The following is a 22,820-nucleotide window of genomic DNA, read 5'->3' on the forward strand; positions in this document are numbered from 1 at the left end:
CTAAAACTGCTGGTGTTGGCTTAGCATACAGAATACCCAACATAAAAGCCTTGCTCAACTACTAAATGCCTGGTAAGGAAGTAAACTTGGTCTGAAACACATCCTGCACCCACCCTAAAAACCGTAATAAAGAACAAAAGCAGTGCTACATAAAATAGATGTTCTTAAAAGGCTAATGTTTCCATGCACTAGGGGCATGCATCCAAAAAGGCTCTGTACAATACTCTGATATGTCACTTGCTTTCATTCATGTATTAAAGATGAGTGCACTGCAGCCACCCAGCTCTGGGAAACCCCATGCTTTCATTGTTCCACCTTGTGCTGTGATCTGGTCAGATCTAGAGCTCAGCAAGGTCACAGTGATGTCTGTATAGGTGACACCCCACCTGCTGATTCTGTAGGGGAGCTCACCCTTCTTAGTAACCATAAAACCAGGGCCCCAGGACAGTGCCATAGGATGCTACTTGGAACCATTTTCATGTGTGACAAAACCAAGGTCATGAGCACCCAGAGTCATTAAAGGGCCCACGTCAAAAGAAGGAGTGCCAAGACTTGCTACTCCATTTAAGTTCCACCTTAGGCTCCCATCCCTTTAGCTTAGAGTTTCAATTGCATATCAAATTCTTCTTCATTTCCTGTCTTAAACTGTTGTATTGGGTTTTTTCCTTATTATGTGCTGGATTAAAATGTTCCCTTACCCTTCAGGGGTTTATTGTGAGGCTAAGCAAATATTAAAGTATTTTGAGATCCCTAGATGAGAGGTGTTATAGAAGAACAAAGGAGCATGCAGTATCACCAAAAGGTCTGGGTGCAAGCAAAGCAGGCTGAGTGCAACCCAATGAAGATGTGAAAGGCAGCAGTTTACTGCACTACTGGAACTTTTGCATTTCCTAAACCTGTGCTTAGATGCTATGGTGACATGTCTTACAATCAAGACTTGAGTAGATATGAACTAGTGCCCATTCATAGTATTTCAAATCAATTCTCCTTGCACCATACATTTACAGTCTTTTTGCAGTGCCTGAGCCTAAGAACCTATCGCTACAATCTAACCTGTGATTAAAAACTAAAGAGCAAGTTGGTTCTCCCAATTACTCTCACCCACACTTGCTCGATGAAGAATGTTTTGAGTGTTAATTATAGCTGGTGTATGAGAAAAATAAAGTAGTTGGAAATACTCACTGAGCCAGCTGTGGCGGGATACTTTGGATCTTGTTGTCACACAGTACCAGGTAGCTTAGTGAAGGCAGGTTTGCTAACTCAGGTGGGATTGAAGTAATGAAATTCCCTCCAAGGTATAAAAACTCCAAGCTGAAAAAGAAGAGAAAACACTGGGTTATTTTACTGAAGTCATTACCAGTTTGATTGTCACTGGGTTTAACACCTCATGAACATCTAGAAAAGGATTACAGCCGCAAATGTGAAATTTTCTCTAAGACAGAGTCTTAGTAGAGTCTTCAGTAAACATAATGACATAATAGAGCTTCTACCCACCTCTAGGTTACATTGAGCATTGCTTTCTGATTAAAAGTCAGTAAGTGCTCCAAAACCCACAGGATAACTCAGCTGTCTCAAAAATTTCTGAGACCATTAGCAAGTCAAATTTGTGGTGATTTGAGCAAGGGGGTCTTGATATACAGCTATCTTCCCATCAGCCATTTACAAAATCACCTGGATTCTCTATCCAAGACATGTTTAGGACTCCAACAGTATCTCTAATCCTTCTCCACCTGTTTTCAGTCACTCAAGTTTGACCTCAGTAGGGACATGGAACTTGATGCCTATGGGTCAGCACAAACTAAACTTATTTTTCTAGAACTGAAATAAATATATGTATACTGCAGGACTAAGGCTCCTTGTTAAAGGCAAGGAATGTATAGAAAATATGTCATGGTAGTATGTGGCTCAAGGTGATGTGCTCTGGGCACTGCACCTGAACTACACCATTGTATTACCAGTTCAAGCCCTGCACTAGTGGTAGTGCTCTATGGTGCTTAAATGGGCTGGGAAATCAGAGAAAAAGTTTTACCCATAAGCCAAGCCTTCTGGTTAAGAGCAGTGTTCTACAGATGCTCAAAAATTCACATGCAGACTCTAGCTTTAACTTAGAAGCATTACCCAGGAAATTAATTTTGATTAAGTAGAGGGAAGATTCTAGACTAGTAAGCAATTAGGGCAATATAGTGCTGACTCACCCTCCACCAATTTCCTGAACAAGAGTGAGCGTGAGCAAAAAGGAAGTCTCTGGATCATTTGGTCACAGGAACAAGCTACAGTCTCCTCCCCCCACCAAACTCCTTATCTTCCCCATGCTGGCTCCAGCACTGAGGTAGGGAGGCCAGAGCCACTCTTCCCCAGAATCTTTGAGGGAAAATGAGAGAGGTCAGAGGTGCTAATACTGTGTGACACCCCCCAACACCCTTGAAAGGATCTCAAGGCACCCCAATGTGGTTGAGAATCACTGCACTAGGCTCAGACCTGGGATAGAGAGTCTGCATTTTCACTCTTTACCTTCCTGTCTCTGGCAATCCATTTGATGTTGTCAGAGCCCCTTCACCATCCCAGCTAAGAGAACACAATGTACAGCCAGCACGATTAATGGACACAGTGGTCAGTACCGAGGAATCAAGAGGCCTTGGGGTGGGAAATAGAATCCTGCAGCACATGGGAACACAGAGATTATTTAAAAATAAGTTCCCCAAATCTTTACAAATGCAGGATTTAAGGTAGCCTAGTGGATGGAGCCTCATACCCTTTCAAAAGGTGGAGTGGCTACAAATAAGTTTCTGAAAGCTAAGAGCTACAGGATTAAGGCACTGGCCATCCATGTAACAAACTCTGCCTTGGAGCAAAGCTCCATCACGCCAATAATCCACATGAGCACTCAGCCCTCAGATGCCACAGAATACTAGAACAAGAGCACACGAGCACTGAAAGATGCACTAAGGCAGAGATGGCCAATCTGTGGCACATGTCCCACAAGTAGCATGGACAGCCTTTGTGCATGGCACACAGGAGATTGGGGAGAGGGTAGGGCATGAACACCACATGCCACCAGAGGCTGGTGGTGGGGGCATGGTGAGCTCCCGCAGGCGGCAGCAGCACTGTCAGCAGTGGGAGTGTGGCGGCGGTGAGCAGTGAGCTCCCACAGGCGGCCAGTGCTGTTGCGGGGTGGGGGACAGGGGGAAGCTGCCTGTTCCAAGCTCCCTGTTGGCCTGTCACACTTCCCCTGCAGGTGGGGGCAGCAGCAAGGGGCACAACCCTGTGCTGCTGCCCACAGTGCTCCCGTGCACACAGGGGAAGTGTAGCAGGGCAGTGGGGAGCAGGCAATTTTCTGCGCCCCCTGCTGTACCAGGTTCCAACGCTGCTTTGCATCGGCAGTGCTCCCCGCTGTGCTCCCTTCCCGGAGCCCAGGACCAGGTCTGGGAGGCAGCTGGGGCTGGGGCTGGGGCCAGGGTGGAGAGGCAGCAGATGTTTGCAGCTGGCCCAGGTTCCGGGTAGCTGCTGACAGCCACAGAGCACAGGCTGGGGGGCAGGGGCTTTGGGTAGGGGTCACAGCCCAACCATTCAGTGCATCCAGACACTATAGTGCACGCAGATAAATAATCAAATTCAGAACTGGAACACAACACAAAACAACTGCCAGTTTCCCAAGTCCTTCCTCACATTTCCTTGTTATAGAATTGGATGTGGAGGCCAGAGAGAACTGTTAGATCATACAGTCTCATCTCCTGTATAAGAAAGGACAAAGAATTTCATCTCTGACTCCTGTAATAAACCTACTACCCTGTGCTGGAGCATCTTTTAGTAAGGCACCTATGGCTGTTTTACATATATAAGTGCTGCAGCACTTATATGCACTTGTATAAGCGGCAACACGCATGTCAGCACGAAGAAAATGGCGGTGGTGCGCTTTTGAACTATAATACCTTGGTTGTGCTTTTGAGCTAAAGTGCACCGCTGCCATTTTCTGCATGCTGATGTGCATTTTGTTACTTATACAATTACACATGGCACAGTGCGCATCAGCTTGCATTAATCATGTCTGCTCCAAAGTGGAGGATCTCCGGGGCGTTGTGGGACAAAAAGGTACATGTATAAATGCCCTACATCTTTACTTGAAGACTTAAGGTGGAGAATCAGGTGCTTCCCTAGGTAGTTTGCAAACTGTTGCCCCACTTCTGTTAACCATTTCCTGGGGCTATTGCCAGAGGCAGTAGGAGAGAGTTCAGGATGTGTTCAGAGGGCGGCATACACTGTAACCTGGTTTCAGAAACTGGATGCCGAGTTATTCCCTTGGCACATTCTGGAAATGCACGATATAGTACTGGGCAACTGTAACTTTATTAAACATTTTGGTCCCTATTAGAAAGATAAGAACTTGTCTTACTATAGCGAAGGACCTACCTAATTTGTGCTGGCTGCCCACTGATTTTGAGGGCAGAACATGGAGCTCAACAGTCATTTCATGGGTGGAGCGCACGGAGCCCCCCACACCTCTGGTTGGCTGTAAGGGCTGTCTGCTATACCCTGCCCCTTGCTGCCAACTGGAAAGGGGCAGGTCCCCATCACAGACAGCCCTCGCAGCCAATCAGTGGCAAGGAGTGAGCGCCATCTTGCTGCCAGCCCCCCACCCCACTTCCCTGCCCAGGCAGGCTGCCACAGAGTCTGAAGGGCTGCTGCTCACTCCTTCTGAAGAGCTGGTATTTTATTTTCCATAAGTCCCTCCTAAGGATTTCGCAGGCATTGCCTGATTTTGTGGGCAATGACATTTTAAAGAATCTGAGAAATCACAAATTCGGTAGGTCCCTAACTATAGCAGTTTTCAAACTGTTCTGTGGAGCCCTGGAGTAATGGTGTAGGCCAGGAGGCAGTGCACCATCATTCCTGGGCTGGGTCACCTGGGTCCGTGTCAGTCTTTAGGATGGAGGTAAGGGCTCCACAGCAGAAGAAATGACATGAAAGGGTTCCATCACCTGAGGAAGTTTGAAAACCACTGCCTTATTAGATGAGACCCATGGCACATTTAGTCCAGTGTCCTGTCTAACAGCAGCCAGCACCACCTGTAACAAATTAAAATACCCGGTAGCAGGCAGCTCTTGAATGTATCAGGCCCTAGAAAGATTTCCTAGTCCCCAGTAGTTAGCATTTAGCTTCTGTGAGGGCTTCTATCTCATTCCAAAGCTGCTATTTGTTTTCTATTTTTTAATATGTATTATAAGGAGAGCCAAAGTCCCTAATTATCAATACCCATGCCTATTTTCCTTGGGTCCTACTAATCTCTTGCAATTTATTCTGAATTGCTGAACTAAACTCCAAAATAAAACTTGCACATTAAGACTATCTTCTCCAGTCATCACTATACTGCCCTAGCAGCCTCCTACAAATGACTATACCTACATGTCTACTACAGAGAAATAGTCCACTGACTTCAGGAGTTTGTGCATACATAGTATTCAGTATTGACCTAATTCTCTCAACTGAGGTCAGTTAGAGTTTTTATCATCAATGTAATGGAAGAAGAATTAAATCAGCAATGAGCATTACTGAAAATTTCACTGATCTTGAGTGAATCAAGATCCTATCTGAGGTCAGAGAATTCTGGCTTTAAGCCAAAAGGCGACTGAAATTTTCTGTAACTGATCATAGGCTTTTCTAACTCCAAAACAAGAGAATTCTGCTTGGCATCCCCCCTTGCTGCTCTAGGGTGCCTATGCACGAGCAGGGAGGCTGCTCCAAGGTGCTGTAATTCAGCATGTCAGAGAAGACTCAATTAATTGAGCCTGCTGGAGCATGGCAATTATAGTGCTCCAGCAGCCTCCTGCATCTCATGCATCAGTGTCTCTATGCTTCAAAATGGCAGCAAGGATGCTTTATCTAAAGCTTGTTTGACAAGCTTTAGATAAAGTGCCCCTGCTACCATTTTTTAAGTGTGGGGATGCAGATACATGAGATGCTCCAGATACTTTAATTAGAGCAGCTCTGGTAGCCACTCTAATTAAAGCACCCCCCCCCCGGGGGGGTGTATAAATGTCTCTACTTATTAATCTGTAACCGCCACTCCTCTTCCTGTTTTTCTCACAATTTGTCCCAGGGACTCAGTTGTTATGCAGTTAATGGCCTCCCTTCTTGCCACTGAGGATGACTTAAGATTTCCTGGTCCAGACCCACTGTGCCTGCAAAACAAATAGGCCTGTCTCCAACAGTGGCAGTAGTGGATGCTTCAGAGCAGCAAGCCACAAACTAAGCCCCACACGCTCCCTAAATGCCACTCTGATCCCCTTCCCTTGCCCTGCTTTTGCTCCCTGCCCCGTGTTCCCTGCCTTGGAACAGATCTACTCCTCTGCTTTCTTCTCCCTGCCCTCTCCTCCATGCACAATCTGCTGCTCTACTTTCTGCTCCCTGCATTATCTGTTGCTACACTGCATACCCCACTTCCCCAACCTGCCTTGTGCCACATACAGAGGCTGTCTTTGCCACTTGTGGCAGTCTAACACACACTGGCCACCCCTGCTTTATAGGCAGAGTTTATGAACAGGGTGTATCTAGAGTGATCTATCCCGTCATAACCTCCCTGGCATCCATCACTATTATAGAGTCATAGATGTTAGGAGCTGGAAGGGACCTTACAAGGTCATTGAGTCCAGCCCCACTGCATTTGGGCAGGAAAGACTGCTGGGATCACATGACCCCAACAAGATGGGCATCAAGACACCTTCTGAAGCTCGCCAGGGTGGGTGACTATATCTCTGGGAGGAATCTGTTCCAGACCCTCGGCACTCAACTTGTAAATTTTTTCCTTATGCCCAACCTGAAGCAACCTTCAGTCAGTTTGTGTCCACTGTTTCTTGTCTTCCTCTGGAGTGCCTTGGTGAACAGATGCTCCCCCAGGCTCTGATGCAGATACCCAACTCTTAACTCTATTTCCCCCTTCAAGTCCATCCAGCAGGCCCCTCAGTTTTGGATTATACACTAGTTTTTCTTTATCTTTAATGGTCTATCAGTCCCTTGCTACTTAAGTTGTTCCAGTACTTGATGTAGAAAGCCACCTCACTCCACCAGCTGCTACTGTTCATTTTATTTACATTAATGCCAGTCGAGTAAGTCAAATTCCACAGTAACAGTGATGCTTCTGAAGGGCATGGGCCATAGGGTCAGCCATATCTCATGTCACAGTGAACAACCAACTTTTAAAGTTCACCTAAGTGTTGCAGTTTTCAGGTAAGCCAACTATGTTCAAGGATGGAAAAAAAAAAAGAGAAAATAAAATAAATCTCTCTCCTCCTTAAGATACTTCCTAACAAAGTTTGATATTGCATTAGAGTTCTTATGCTACTTATAAATCTCTCACCTCTTCAGTTAATTCATTCTCCAAGCATGGAAACTGACAACTGAATTAACATGGATTCCCTTGCTAATTTTCATTCCTTATAGAATATCTTGGCAAGAACTCACTGCTGACCAGCTCTCTGGTCTCCTTATACTAACTACAAGCCTTCAGTCTTAAAGATCATGACATGTCTGCTGAAAAGACAGTATGGAATAACTGCTGGGGAGGGGAAAGAGGAAAGAGAGGCGACTGGCCTAGGATGAGCACACTGAAAGGAGTGGACACTCCCCACAGCAATTCTGCCCTGAATGCAGGGCTTCCACAGCTCTCATGGCAAGTTGTGCAACTAGCCACGGAAGCATTTTTGAAGGCCGTTAACAATTAGGAGTTGCACCATAGCTCCTCAGCCCTAAAGCTCACTGTTCTGCTTAAAGGCACCCTCTCTCCAACTTTCCTCTGCAACTTTACTTGCATCTGAACTCCCAAGCAGAGGACTGGGAGTGAGTCAATGTTGCTTTGTGGGAGCAATCCATATGCGGAGTAAGAGTTATTGCTAGGAGGGTGTCCAATCCATATATTTCATAGATTTTTAGGGTCAGAAGGGACTTCACTAGATCAAGTTTGCCCCCCAGCCCTGGGCAGAAAAGAGCACTGGGGTGAGGTGACCCCAGCTAGGTCATGGGCGACTGATGTTTCAAGTCAGGGGAGGCACTTGCCTTCCGCAGTGGTCAGTCAGCGCTCTCACCTGCCCGGGAACGCTGGCTGACAGGGGGTGCACCAGTGCTCAGGGGGTACATGTGCACCCCCTATGCATCGCCACTGAGCTAGGTGCTTATCTAGTCTCCTTAAAGACCTCCAAGGTAGAGGAGAGCACCACCTCCCTTGGAAGCCCATTCCAGATTTTGGCAATCCTCACTGTAAAGGATTTTTTCTTAATGTCTAATCTAAATCTGCTCTCTGTCAGTTAATGGCCGTTGTTCCTAGTAACCCCAAGGGTGCCCTGGTAAACAAAGTATCCCCTATTCCTTCCTGCCCCACTGATGAATTTGTAGATGGCCACAAGATCCCCTCTCAGCCATCTTTTGCAGAGGCTGAAGAGATCCAGGTCCCTCAATCTCTCCTCGTAGGATCTTACCTACAGGCCCTTAACCGTACAAGTAGCCCTCCTCTGGGCCCTCTCAAAGTTATCCACATCCCTCTTGAAGTGTGGTGCCCTGAATTGGACACAGTACTCCAGCTGCGGTCTTACCAATTCTGCACAGAGGGGAAGTATCACCTCCTCTGACCTGTTTGTGATGCACCTACTAATGCATGAAAGAGTGCAGTTGGCTTTACTTATCACTTCATTACATTGACGACTCATGTTCATTTTGGAGTCGACTATGACTTTGAGATCCCTTTCTGTTGTTGTGATGCTTAGCAAGTCACCTCCTAGTCTGTAGGTGTGTTGGCGATTCTTTCTCCCTAGATGCAGCACTTTGCACTTATCTTTGTTAAACTGCATCCTATTTTGTTCTGCCCACTGTCCCAATCTGTCCAAATCCGCCTGAATCTGCTCCCTGCCCTCCAGGGTTTGCTCTGCCCCAAAATCTGGTGTCGTTCGCAAATTTGGACAGAATGCTTTCACCACTTTCATCCAAGTCACTGATGAAGATACTGAACAGCACTGGTCCAAGGACCGAACATTGGGGAACTCTGCTGCCCACATTTTTCCAGGTTGAAAACAACCCATCCACCACTACCCTCTGGGTGCATCCCATAAGACAATTCTCCACCCACCTGACCATGTAATAATCTAATTCACAACTGCTTACATAATTTATAAGAATGGGATGCAACACTGTATCTAAGGCCTTTTTAAAATCCAAGTAGATGACATCTACCTCAACTCCTGCATTTAAACATTTTGTATGTGGTTGTAAAAATAAGGTTAGTCAGGCAGGATCTACCTATTATGAATCCATGCTGGTTGCTCTTCAGCATTATTTTTCCTGCTGGACTCTCAGAAATATGTTCCTTAGAAATTTTTTCAAAGGTTTTCCCAAGGAAAGAGGCGAGGCTAACTGGCCTATGGTTACCCAGATAATCCTTTCTCCCGTTCTTGAAAATAGGGACCACACTGGCCCTTTTCCAGTCCTCTGGGACCTGTCCTGAGCGCCATGAGTGATGAAATAACTGTGCCAGTGGTTCTGCTATGACACTGGCCAATTCCTTCAGCACCCTTGAATGAAGATCATTAGGGCCTGCTGACTTAAACATGTCCAGCCCCTCCAAATGTCCCTTCCCTAGGTCAGCGCTAACTATTGGTGGGCTGGAGTCCCTCTTGTGCCTGTCTATAGCTCCTTTGGGAGATGTCTTTATCTGTGTTCAGGAACACAGATGCAAAAAACTCATTTAAGAGCTCAGCTTTGTCTTTCCTATCTGTTACCAGTTGCCCTAGTCTGTCCTGTAGGGGTCCTGTATTTCAGGGATCCACTTGGGATCCCTGCCCATTTTCTTATTGGCACTTGTTTACTACTGTCCATATCTGCATAACTCCACTTAACAAGGCACTGTCTCTCCCTAGTTCTTACAAGGTTCCACTAAAAGGATTTTGTTTCGGCTTTTAACAACTACATGGAGCACCCTGCTCAATAATCACTTGATCATGGTAGTTTAAAGTGTCTTCCCATGCTCAGAAAAAACTGGTACTAATGGGCTCACCTGGTAAGGAACAGAAAAGACAGACAGATATGACTAGAACTCAGGCTGGTTTTATGAACTCTTGTGTCCTCATATGACTGCTGAGTCATGATATTATCAAGAGCTGACATGGTGTAAGACAATAATCTTTGTCTCCTGTGACCTAGATTATCCTCATTTCTTCAGGTCCAAGGCTGGCTCCTGAAATCTGATGCAGGTTTCCTCATAAGACAACCTGACACAAACCCAGAGAAAAAAAATCAGGCACAGTGTGACCTTATTTGTCTTATAGCATTATCTCTAAAAGTAACCAGCTAACTTTATCTTCCGCATTAGTGAAGAGATCAGAATTCCTGAACCAAGAATGTCTTCTGAATGAGGCAGCCAAACTAAAGAAACCAGGAAACTGAATCTAAAAGATTAAATGAACACAGGGAATTTCAGACTCTTGAGCAATTCCAGAAATAGTTTTTTCTTCTGCAGGAACATACCGGACTGAAGCAATAGCTTTGGACTAAAACAAAGAACTGTATATGGCCCTAACTGCCATACAGGGATTCGTAGGTATCAATGGCTGTTACGTTCTGCAGGTGCAGATATATTCAGTCATTTGGATTCTACCTAGAACTTGTAGAAAATTGTCTGCAAAATTTTCTTGTGGAAGAAGCCACCTGAAATTCTGAGGAACAACACTAGGGACACACAAGTTTCTTCAGAGTAGGCTGACCATATGGAAATCCCAGCAATATGGGATATCCAGGACACACTCCCATTCCTGCCTCCACACCACCCTGTGCTCTCACAAGTTGGTGGGGATGGGGCTGTGTGCCAGACAAGCAGCAGTGCCTGCCTGCCAGGCACTCCGTGCTGCTCTGAGTCCCATCCAGACTGTGCCCCATGCCGCTGCATTTCTGGGATGCCCATTATAATTCTCAACAGCTGGCTGTGACCGCCTCTGAAATCCAGGACCGTCCCAGCTAAACTGGGACATATGGTCACTCTGTTTAACAGGAAAGCAGCAAAGGCAGCACAACTCCTATAGCAAAAGTTTCTAATGGGAGAGCTCTCCCTTTCTCCTACAGCTCTAAAGAGTAGCTCCTCCAAAGGGTCATGGTGCCAAACCCCTAAAGTGAATACAGAACCATGGCCATTCTGCTCAAAGTTTTAGATGACATTTGTTCAAAAGGAGAAAGAGGTTCAGACAGCTTTGCATGGGTGATGAGGCAAAGAACCTTCAAGGACTGGCCTCCACTGAATTCTCCTTAGACAGCCTCATATGACAGGTCTGAATGGTTGATGCCAGAGACACTGCAGGGAAGCTGAATCCTCTCTACTAGAACTGCTTTCTTTAGAATAGGGGCCCTTGGACACCCTGTTACCTTTCCTCAAAGAAACTAGCAATGCAAGTGACAAAAGCCCCCAAGTGCACAATACCCACATCAGGAAAGATTTGTCCCAGACACAACCCTCAGATGTAAGAAAGCAAGCTGGCTCTCTGCAGACCCAGTGCAATAGCAGGATCCTTGCTTTTTATCATCACATGACCTCTGGTACTGTAAAAGATCTCTTTGGCTCCACCAAAAGAATCCAGATCCTTGGCCAGCAGAATCCGTTCTGATGGCTCCTTATGGAGTACATTTAAAAAAAAATGACCCTTCTTTCAACCAGGGATTGACTATCAAGCATCTGCTTAGGGACTAACTTTCTGTAATTCATTTCTACTCATGGGATAGAGCCACTTGCATAAACAGGTAGTGGGGAAGACCACTGTATTCTTCCAGGCCCTTTTTCAAAATACAAGAAAACCCTAACTTACCTTGCCTTCATCTGAAGGCCCTTCCCAGAGGCACAAGAGGTACCTGTCATGATTACTGGAACCAGGCAACAAGAGGAACACCTTCTATATCCCATTATTTTCCTCCAGAATGGTTCATCATCTTGGGAAAGGCCCAAAGCCACCCAACATATTCAAAGTCTGGCAAAATGGCTGCAAAATTAATTAGTTTCTATAGGCCTGACTATTTTATGTCTTTATTTTGTATATTTATATCCCACCCCATCCAAAAGGCACAGAGTGACTATAAAAGTATACTGGGTTATTTAAAACATGATAAAAGGAGAGGATGGTTTTGTTGCTACTTCATGTGACAGAAAGAAAAGATGGCAGGATATTTATATTTTAGCATACATGTTGGAAGATTAGCAGCTAAAAAAACTGCTCAGAATGGCTCCATGACCAAAATGGCAACTCTTCCAGTGGTGTTCCACGGAGGCCATGACAAGGAGACTTTTTAAAAAAAATCAGCTTTAGAGCCCCTGACAGAGTGCAGAACATGGAACAATTCTCCTCCCTCCAACTCCTACTCTTTTTCAAGGTAGATTCAGGCTGGCTAGTCCTAATTAGTAACAAGACTGCTGACAGTGGAGTTCCTATGCAAATTTTCAACTTTATACTACTTGAGCTCAAACTGAAAATCTCCAGATCAAGACATTCCAACAGTGTGGATTTCATTGTGTAAGTAAGTTTTAAACTACACAAGACTCCATTTCCTCTGTCCTAGAAAGAGTGAATAATTAACTTGGCATCCACTGTGATCCAAGATAGTAATATTAGCAAAGTTACACAGCCACGTAGGACAGGGTGAATTTGCAGAGTTGTTCTGGAAAGATTAGGTGCATGCTGTACTTTTCCCAAGCTTGTGCCCACGATGAATACATAAAAACACATGCATATAGCAATAATTCTTAGGGCCATGGCAGAGCCCAAATCAAGTGGTGAAAAACACTTACCACCTTTCAGGAACTTTGAAAAAAATTGGCATTTTAAAGGAAAATTCAATTACATAAGGTAGGACTAAAAGGCAGACAAGAAATAAAACCCTGACATAAAGGATAAGCCCACCTAACTGAACAAAAAAAGAAAGGAAGCTATACTGAATTGGTTATCCCATTATTATGAGTTATGAAGCTTCTTTGATACCATCGGAACCATCTGGTACTGTGGTTTTTAATTGCCTGATCTGAAACGCTATGTCTATTTTAACGTCTCTAACAGCAGCTAATTTTAAGACCCACAGAAGGCAGCACTGAAAAAAAGAAAAGGGATTCAAAAGGGTTTGAAGGCTTGTGTTTTTTTAATTCAGTGAAGATTAAGTTTTGGAAAGCTGTAAAGGCTCCATAACAGCATCAGGAACCCAAACAATATCATATCGAGTAGGGAAGCCACACAGTAGAATTGACCAGAAAGAAAAGTCTTGTTTAAAGCTGATGTGCAGCTTATGCAAAATGAAGAAATAGTGGAAATGGCATGATTAAATTAAAATGTCTATTTGTGTTAGACAAAGTATTTGCAACATGGACAACGATTTTTTGTTATAAAATGCTTTGGTTAAAAAGAGTAAGCATATAGCTCCTATACACGAGCAGGGAGGCTACGGTGACATGCTGTAATTACGGTGCGTCGGAGCAGATTCAATTAATCGAGTCTGGTGGAGCATGGTAATTACTGCACTCCAGCAGACTCCAGCATCATGTGCATCAGCATCCCTGCACTGAAAAATGGCGGCAGGAAGCTTAAACTAAAGCTTGTTCGATGAGCTTTAATTCAAAGCACCCTGCCACCATTTTTCAGCGCAGGGACACTGATACACGTGACGCTCCAGGTGCTTTTAATTAGCGCAACTCTCGGAGCTGCGCTAATTAAAGCATCTGCCCCTGCCTCCCAGAACACATCTAAAAACACCCATAAATAGCAGCCTCAGCTTCTGACTCATCTATTCCCTGCATCTCATCTTCCTACTTTATAAATTTCATAACTGAAAGCCAAACAGTATGGGTACACTTGAAAACAAACAATCACTGTCCAAAATTAAATTTTCAAACGCGACATCACAAACAGCAATTTGCTGTTTGATAAAACTGAGGAAAATATTGTTCCTCTCATACCTTCTCCCACATAAAAATCAGTGCACTCTTTACAGTCTTGTACAGCTCTGCTAATGAGAGGCTTACAGCTGCGTACTCCTGTTTCCATGCTGGGAACCATTCACAAGCTTCTGCTGGCAATGGCAAGATTCCAGGTAAACTGCTCCCTGTGCCACAGCCATGTTATCTCATATTGTACCTTTTAAACAACAAAAGTAGGTCAGAGAATTCATGTGGGTTCAAAACTCTGGGTTAGCAGAACATTTGGCTGCGACAGTGCCAGCTACTGCTGTCACATTTGCTAATTCCTCTCTAATGCAATACATGAACATTAATCAAGAAGCATGGTTTCATAAAAAAAAATGACAATAAGAGGAAGAAATTGGGTTTTATGATTTAGATCAGTGGTGCTCTACCTTTTGGCTCAGCAGGCCAGGGGAATGGTGTGGGGCCTTTCCACAGAGCAGATCAGCTCCCAGGATCGGGGCCCGCGCCACCTGCCCTCAGCTCAGTGTGCTAGGATCAGGGCTTGTGCCACCTCAGCCAGGCATTGTGCACACAACATAACATAAGTCTGCATGTGATCTGGCCTGCAGGGCTCCCCACAGGTCAGGACATGGCAGCCGGGAAGCAACAATGAATGTCACTGCTCCTACACTGCCAAATTTTCAGACCCATGGGGAGCACCGCAGGCTAGATGACACTGCTGAACCTTGATTTAAATTCTCAAGTAGCTTTTCTTACAGTCTCAGTGTTTTTAATATAAATTTTAATTATTTCCATATTCATCAGGCCAAGCTACTCCAAGCCTATGCTGGTATTAATGCTTATAGATAATGCAGAAGAAAAGGAAGTTGGAATTGAGCTAAACTGTGAAACAAATAACAAGATTAGACTAGGAATTTTTAAATGCCCATGAACAGCTTCGATCTTAAGCGCAGCTGCATGAAAAGAGTCAGCTGGACTCTTTTTCGGAAGCAAAAATAAAAGTGCTGTACTTTTAAGGCCACTTCAGCCATGCTTAAACTCCTAAGTTGCACTGAATAGTCTATCAGACCAGAATGAAATGACAGCTAGCCTCTCCTGCCTTGGCTGTATAACAAAAGCCAGAGGAGAGCAGTAGCACCCTAGATTATGGGGTATGCGTAATCAGCCCTGTGCACTTGTCTGGTAGCAGAAAGAGATATTCAACACACCAACTGTTTCCCTTCAGCTCTTTTGGTGGCATTAAGAATACTAATGAGATCATGGTAGTCATTTTTGGCCTTGAGTTTTGTCAGGTCCCTCCTTCATTCAGTACAACCATGATTTAAGTGCTGCTAAACAATTTCCCCAGCATGCAAGCCATGATATTTCACTTGCACAGAGCTGGGAGAACTTAACAGCACCAGGCTCTTTTTGGGGTATCAGAGTATATGCTGTTACTTGAATGTGCATCTTTTGCATTTCAAAGGGGTTGTGGGGAGCTGCTCATAGGAACTCATCATTTATCCCACAGGTGGGCAATTATTTGGGCTGGAGGGCCACTTAGGGAATTTTGGTGAGCTGTTGCAGAGTGGGTCTGCACCCCTACCCCTACACCCCCCCCCCCCCCCCCCGCCAGGTCAGCACCCTGCCTCAGCTCACAAAACTCCCAGAGTGGTAGATTATTAGATCTGGGAGTGGATCGCAGCACTGACCCATGCCCTGGTCCTGGTCCTGTGATCTCCATGGAGACTGGCCCAGGACCCCTATGGGCAGGGCATGCTTAGCTGGGCAGATGGGATGGGACTGCAAACAGGTGGGGAGCAGCATTTGGGAGCAGTCTTGGTGGGCAGGGCTTGGATCATGGAGCAGTGACAGCGCAGGGCTGGGGCATGCTCTGCCCAGGGGCAGAGCTGCGATATGCTCCCTGCATGCCGCTGCCCACAGAACTGGAACCCATCACAGAGACATGCAGGTAGCAGATTGTGGCTCTGCTCTGGGGCCCTGGCTCAATGCTGTCACCAGCCAGCCCTAGTCCCAGGGTCTCTATGGAAACTGGCCCAGGACCCCAGCGGATAGGGGGCACTTGGCTGGGTGGATAGAATGGGGCCGTGGGCAAGCAGGGAGCGGTATCTGGGAGCATAACGGGCAGGTGAGGCCAGGATTGCAGGGTGGTGACAGCACAGGACCAGTGCTTGGGGCAGAGCTACAATATGTTCCCCACATACCCCTGCCTGCAGAACCAGTGCTCAGGGATGTGCAGGCAGCAAATCATGACTCAGCACCATGCCCTGGTCCCGTGATCCTGGCCCCAGCCCCGCGTGCCCATCCTGCTCCAGATGCTGCTCTCTGCCTGCCCATGGCCCATCCCATCCTGAACACACCTTTTCCACAGGATTCCCAGACCAGTCTACATGCAGACCCTGGCCTGCCCACTCTGTCTGGTGCCCCCAGCAGTGGGTACAGGGCAGATGGGCCAGCATACCAGGGCAGTGGGGCCAAGTCCAGAGGAGCCACTGCTGCCAGGAAGCCAAGTCAGGCTGCTGTACCACTCCAGCTCCACTGTGCTCCCAGGAGCAGCAGGACTGGCCACACATACCACGGCCTGAGTTGGATGGGGCCAAGGGACCCACTGAGGGCTGGATAAAACTGCTTGGTGGGCCACATTTGGCCTGAGGGCTGCATTTTGCCATCCCTAATCTAGCCACTCAGTTAAAACAACAGTGCACTTTTATGAAGATACAAAGAGACTATCCACACTTGTTAGAAAACAACCCTGAGTTTTACACAGTCACTTTCCATGCAAACACATACTGTAGACAAGGACTGACAAGATGGTAAACACAATGGAATATATCCACACTGAGGACTAAGGTATGCTAACCATCCTGTTAGCTACCAGGATACCTCCAAGCCATCTTCTAACACAGGGGTGGGCAATTATTTTGGCCTGGAGGCCACATAGGGAATTTGATGAGTTGTGGCAAACCAGCAGGTCAGCACCCCCCCCTCCCCCGCCAACAATGTGAGATGGGGTGGCCATGGGCAAGTAGGGAGGGATGTTCAGGAACAGTATAGGCTGGCAAGGCCAGGATTGCAGGATGGCATTGTGGGGTGATGAGAGTGCAGAGCTGGGGCCTGAGGTAGAGCCACAATCCACTCCCTGCATGCCCCTGCCCTGTGGAGGGTCTGTGGGGGGGCAAGTGCGTGTGGGGGTGGGGAGGGCTGCCTAGGCACCAGGAACCAGCCAGGGGTAAAGAAAGGAAGGAGGGGATAGGGGGGCACATGCAGCCCATGTGGAGTGGGTAGAAGGCAGCCAGGAGCTGGAGCCAGAGCCCAACCACTGAGGCAGGACCCAACCAGCTGAAGCTTCTGCCCTGCCCGGACAGGTGAGGTAGGAGGAGGAGCTGCCACTGGAGGCAAGGGGGAGCTAAGCAGCACCCAGGTGAGGGGCAGCTGGAGCCAAGCGGCAGCTGCAACTTCACCGGGAGTAGCCCCACCAGAAGCTGTGTGTGCTGGTCTGGACTGGGGCCAGTGGGTACAGGGTGGAGCACAGTGTGGGCTGTCCCAGGTGGGACTCAGCCCTGTGGGGAATGCCAAAAGGGCAGCTGCAGGCTGGATCCAATCAACTGGCAGGTGCCCCTGTGGGCTGCATCCAATCAGTTGGTGGGCCAGATCTGACCCAGGGGCCCGTATTTTGCCTGCCCCTGTTGTAATTTTATGTTGTTTCCTAACAAAAAAACCCAAAAAACCTTCCACATTCCATCTATCTTTTCTAACAACCTGGGTGCCTCTTCCCTACCAAAGATGTTAGGAAGCATAACACCAATTAGCTGATATCAAAGTGAGATTACCCAGAAATATAAATCCAGAAGAGATGTTCTCAAATTGTCTCTAAATCCTTTTAAAAGACATTTCACCAAATATTGTGAAGCACAAGTGAGAAAGTTTAAATCAGATACAATCCACCTTTGCCCACCCCTTTTCTATTATTTGTCAAGTCCAGAGAGAACCACGGAGCTGCTGCTGAGACAAACACATTTAAGTTCCAACATTTGCCTAAAAACCATTTGTAAAGCATTTGATGAGGAAAGAGGCAACCAGCAGAATTCCTAATATTGGGCCCTTCTTAAAGCTCCATTTGCAAGCCTTCCCACAGCCAGCTTCTTTTTAACTGTACATGTGTTTAATTTGGAATATCATGCATTAGGAAGAGCAGAACAATCCCTGCCATTTAGTGGTGTGACCCCAATGATTGCAGCCCTGCCCATGGCACATTGTGCAAGGCAGGAAGCATGATTCTGCAACCAGGAATGAGACCCCAATCGCACCATTACTACTTGCCAGTGCAAAGAGAGCCCAGGATCATAATCTCAGGCTCCCCTGCACTAGCAAATTGGGCTGGGACTGACAATGAGCTGACTGTTGGCTTCAGCCCTGGGAAAGCACCAGTTCTTAAACTGATCCTAGTGTGGTCTGGGGCTGGGATTGATAATCAGCTGATTGTTAGGGCTGAAGCCAACAATCATCTGATTGTCAGCCCTGGCCTGGACCACACAGGAGCAGTTTGAATACCCAGGGTGATGCTGGGGCCGGAGCTGACCATCAGCTGATTATTTGCCTCAGAACCAAACTAAGGTCAGTTTGAGACAAGGGGCTGTCCAGGCCAGGGCTCCCAGGTACAGAAGATCAGAAGCTCTTGGAACTGAAGGGATTTACCCAACTGGGGACTTTAAACTCCATCAGGAGCCTCTGATTCCCCATGCCAAGCAGGGGTTTAAAATCCCTAGCAGAGGACTTTCAGCTCATTTGGCCCCATTCTACCCACAGTCACATTAAATTTAAGGCAGCATACAAATCAGCTACAAAAATGTTCTAGATGATATGGAACATTTTTATAGCTCATTTGCTACTTTATGGTACCTTAAATTGGGCGCACGTGTTGCATCCTTGCTATTAACACTACAATTAACACACTAAACATTTGGACCTTGAGCCACCAGTCCTCCAATACCTAAGAATTAATTAGCAATATCAGAAGCAAGATAAAAAAGAATAAGACATGACAGAGATACAGAAAAGAGTTACGTTACATTATAAGACTCAATTCTGATGCACTTTTCCCCTTCTTGCACTGTGTTCAGTTATTCAAAGAGATCCTATTTCCACTTGCACTGGCATATATATCTCAAGTCAATCCAGGCACTCTACTGCAGACAATGGAATTAAACCAGTCAAAACAGGGGTGGGCAATTATTTGGGCTGGAGGGCCACTTAAGGAGTTTTAGTGAGCTGTAGTGGGCCTGAGGTGGGGAGGAGAGGGGAAGGGCTAACCTGGCTCAGAGAGGTGGGAGCAATTGATCCTATCTTGCCCCAGGCCTGTCTGCCTCTAACCCACTGCTGAAGCTGCAGGACAGAGTGGGTATGTGGGAAGTCTCCATGGAGACCAGCCCTTGGCCAGGTGGATGGGATGGGGCTGCAGGCAGGTGGGGAGCAGCATGCAGGAATGGGATGGGTGGCCAGGGCCGAGACTGTGGGGTGGTGGTGACAGCATGAGGCTGGGGCCTGGGGCAGAGCACCAATCTGTTCTCCACACATCCCTGCCATGGGCACTGGTTCCGTAGGCAGTGGCCAGCCCCTGCCTGCAGAACCAGTGCCTGTGGGGTGGACAGTAGGGTGCCTGGGCAGCAGGGCTAAGTTCAGTGGCATCGGGGACACTGGCAGCAGCAGCCAGGCAGAATGAGCCGCTACTGTGGGGGCTGCCAAGAAGTCAAGTCTGGCTGCTAACCTGTGCCCACAGGCAACAGGACCAGCCACACATGCCATGGCCTGGGCTGGACCCCACCCCCTGTGTTGGGGCTAGATGGGGCTGAGGGATTTGGCACGGCCGGATATAATCCCTTGGCAGACTGGCTCCAGCCTGTGGGCCATATTTTGCCTCCTCCTGAGTTAAAGACTGTATGAAGACTCAGACAACAACAATCAAGTTGACATCAGCAAAGCCAAGAAGCCAAATGCTATGCTTCATTAAAAACAGTGAAGAATTTCCACAGTTAAGACCAACCTCAAGTAGCATTACAGAGGCTTAATCCCACTCCTGAAACCCAAGTGCAATAAAATGCAGCCCTGTGGCAGATGCAATATCAACATTTGTGCTCAGACTAAGACTTGGTCAATAGCCATGGTTTTTTTCTGCATTATCAGTTTGAAACATTAAAAAGGTTGAGAATTATTGATCTAAACTTTTCCATCTCAAGACACCCTAGATAGATTTGAGGCACTCCTCAGAAAGTGTCAACTCTGAGTTTTCTCTTGTTTTTTGACTAGAGAAAAATAATAGAGCAATTTTCCTGCTGCAGAGAACTCAGAAAGATCACAGCAGGTCAGAATGTTTTTAACACTCTGGATTCATATTTGAAATCTCTGGGTTCTCTTGTGAATCGTGTTTGCATACCTAACAGTGCTAACGTTGCATAGCACCACAGAACACCCCCGAAAGGTTCTCAAGGTACCCCAAGGTGAGAATCACTAAGTTAGATCAACAAAGTTATGTCAGAAAGGCCTTCAGCTTAAATATGGCTGCAGCTACACCAGCAAAAGTCCTTTTGCCATTATATACTAGAGTTTTTTCCAGGGTGGATACGATTTAAACCAAATTGATTAAGTCATGGTTTAAATCACTGGTCAGGAAGCCTCAATTTAATCAATGTTTTCTACAAAAAGTGCATTCTTGTTGTTTGATACCCTTTATTCATTTAACTTCTTGAAATTGCACTTTTAGAGAGAGGTAAAGGCTTGTCTCTTTGTAGACAAATTTGCAGAGACAACAGAGCTGATGCATAGGTAATCACTAGTGGTGTGTGAAGCTTCGTAGCTGATTCCATCTGGAGAAGATTCAGCCCAATTTGGGGACCGAATCTCCGAATCCAAATTGAATCAGGAGACCAATTAAAAGCTCTGAATCTATTTGAAGCATCCAAGTTGATTAGGAAAAAGATTTGGTGATTCAGCTATAGACTAAACAGGCAGCTGACACAGCTGCCTTCTGCTGGTAAGTCTGTTGAGGTTGTCGGGAGGAAAGGGGCATGGGACAAGCTGCCCAGCCACGGCAGGGGGGGTATTACAGAGGGAGTGGGGCCGGGGGGGCATAGGATACAGGTGCGGTAGCAGGGGCTCTGCCCTGCTGCCTCTTCCCCAGCCGACACAGGGGCAGGATGCAGGTGTGGCTCTCTCCAGGAAGATGGGGGGCAAACAGCAGCAGGGCAGAGCCCCCGCTACCAGCGCTGCCACACCTGCATCCTCACATGCTGATTGGCAAGCGGCGGTAGTGCCTGCTCTCCTGGGCTGGCTGGCAAGTGGCGACAACACAGAGTCCTGGTTCCCAGTACTGATATGGACATAGCAGCGCAGGAGAGGGGACTATGCCCTGCTGCCGCTTGCCTAGCTGGAATGGGGGGGGGGGGGGGTGTTCGGTGTCCTACTCCCACTGGAAGTCCTATAACTAAGTGAAAATTTGGGATGTCGTCTTGAAGAACATTATGTGTATCAAATGAATGCCCTACCCTTACTCTTCTCACCCCTGTTTTCACTGGGATGGCCTCTTCCTGAACAATCCTCAGTTACTACCTTGACCTTTCCAACTTTCACCCGCTGAAAAACACGACACTAGCAACCCACATGAAGTCAGATATTAAACTTGGAGAATTAATCTGAAACATATGAGATGACAAGGAGAAACTCTGGGAGTAGTAATGCTTAAAAGACACGACTGGACAACTAATTATTGTAGGAAACCTGATAAAGCAGCAAAACTACCCATGCGATTTTTGTTTGAGTGGGGTGTGCTATACTAGGAAAAAGAGACTTAAAACTGTCAGCTACCTCAAGGTACCTCACTGATGGTGTAGCATTAAATGGCAGCATCTGTATTAGATGTCATAAGGTTCAAATGGTTTAGATAGCTAATGGGATTTAAAACCTCAACCTTTCCCCTCTGCAATTGAAATGCACTCCCAAAGCACATCTCTGCTGGAGAAATGTGTACTGCCTTCCCTGGGCCCCCTGGGCTTATGTCATATCAGATGAGGCAGCTGGCACTTTTCACACAAGTCACCAGGCTAGGTTGAGCCCAAGGGGGCCTGTCCAGGCCTTCAACTCACATGAGTGCCGCATCTTTGCTTGGATATAACCACATGCAGTTCAAAAAACAAGCTCAAGCAACACCCTTCGTTTCCCTGCCCCATCACAAGGACAAGCCCTGGAGCTCCTCTGCCCATGCCACCGTGTGGGAAGGGTTGCACTTCTCCCTCTCAAGCTGGAGTTTGAAGAGGCACTCAGACTTAGGGTTGGCACTTCTTTCAAGGACTCTGAAACAGTCTTAGCTACCAGCACCACTAGTCCAGCTGCCATCACATCAAGGGCAAGCAAGGGAGATTTAAACTGGACATTAGGAAAAAATGTCACACTAGGAGGGTGGTGAAACACTGCAACAGGTTACCTAGAGAGGCGATGGGATCTCCATCCTGGGAAATTTTTAAGGCCCAGCTCAACAAAGCCCTGGCTAGAATGATCTAGTTCAGTGTTTCTCAACCAGAGGGTTGTGAGAATATATGAAAGGGTTGTGAACAGTCATGGGAAAATGTAGAAAATCACAGATTTTCTCCTTTAAAAGAAAAATGTGGGAAACTGTCCGTTTCCACTTGCAGGCTGGCAGAAGGCTAGCTACTTAAACTATTTACTGGGTTGGGGTTGGCCACTGATGTTTACTATGACAAAAAAGGTTGAGAACCACTACTCTGGTTGGAGATGGTCCTGTTCTAAGCAGGTACCATGGTACCTGGGTTCCCACCTGCTTAAGGTTACCATACATCCAAGTTTACCTGGATTCGTCCTCTTTTTGGGTCCTCCCATCCCCCTCCAG

General features: G+C 46.7%; 1 protein-coding gene across 1 annotated transcript in view; it reads right to left on the reverse strand.

Moving 5' to 3' along the window:
• The window catches only part of LRRC58 (leucine rich repeat containing 58), a 30,499-nt gene that overhangs the window by 6,273 nt on the left and 1,406 nt on the right, over positions 1–22,820 (reverse strand). The window contains exon 2 of the mRNA XM_059720503.1: positions 1,183–1,311. Within this exon, the coding sequence (XP_059576486.1) occupies positions 1,183–1,311 (129 nt within the window). The remainder of the gene's footprint in view (positions 1–1,182; positions 1,312–22,820) is intronic.

The sequence above is a fragment of the Alligator mississippiensis genome, chromosome 1 (assembly GCF_030867095.1).
Source record: "Alligator mississippiensis isolate rAllMis1 chromosome 1, rAllMis1, whole genome shotgun sequence".
In the NCBI taxonomy this organism is placed as follows: domain Eukaryota; kingdom Metazoa; phylum Chordata; order Crocodylia; family Alligatoridae; genus Alligator; species Alligator mississippiensis.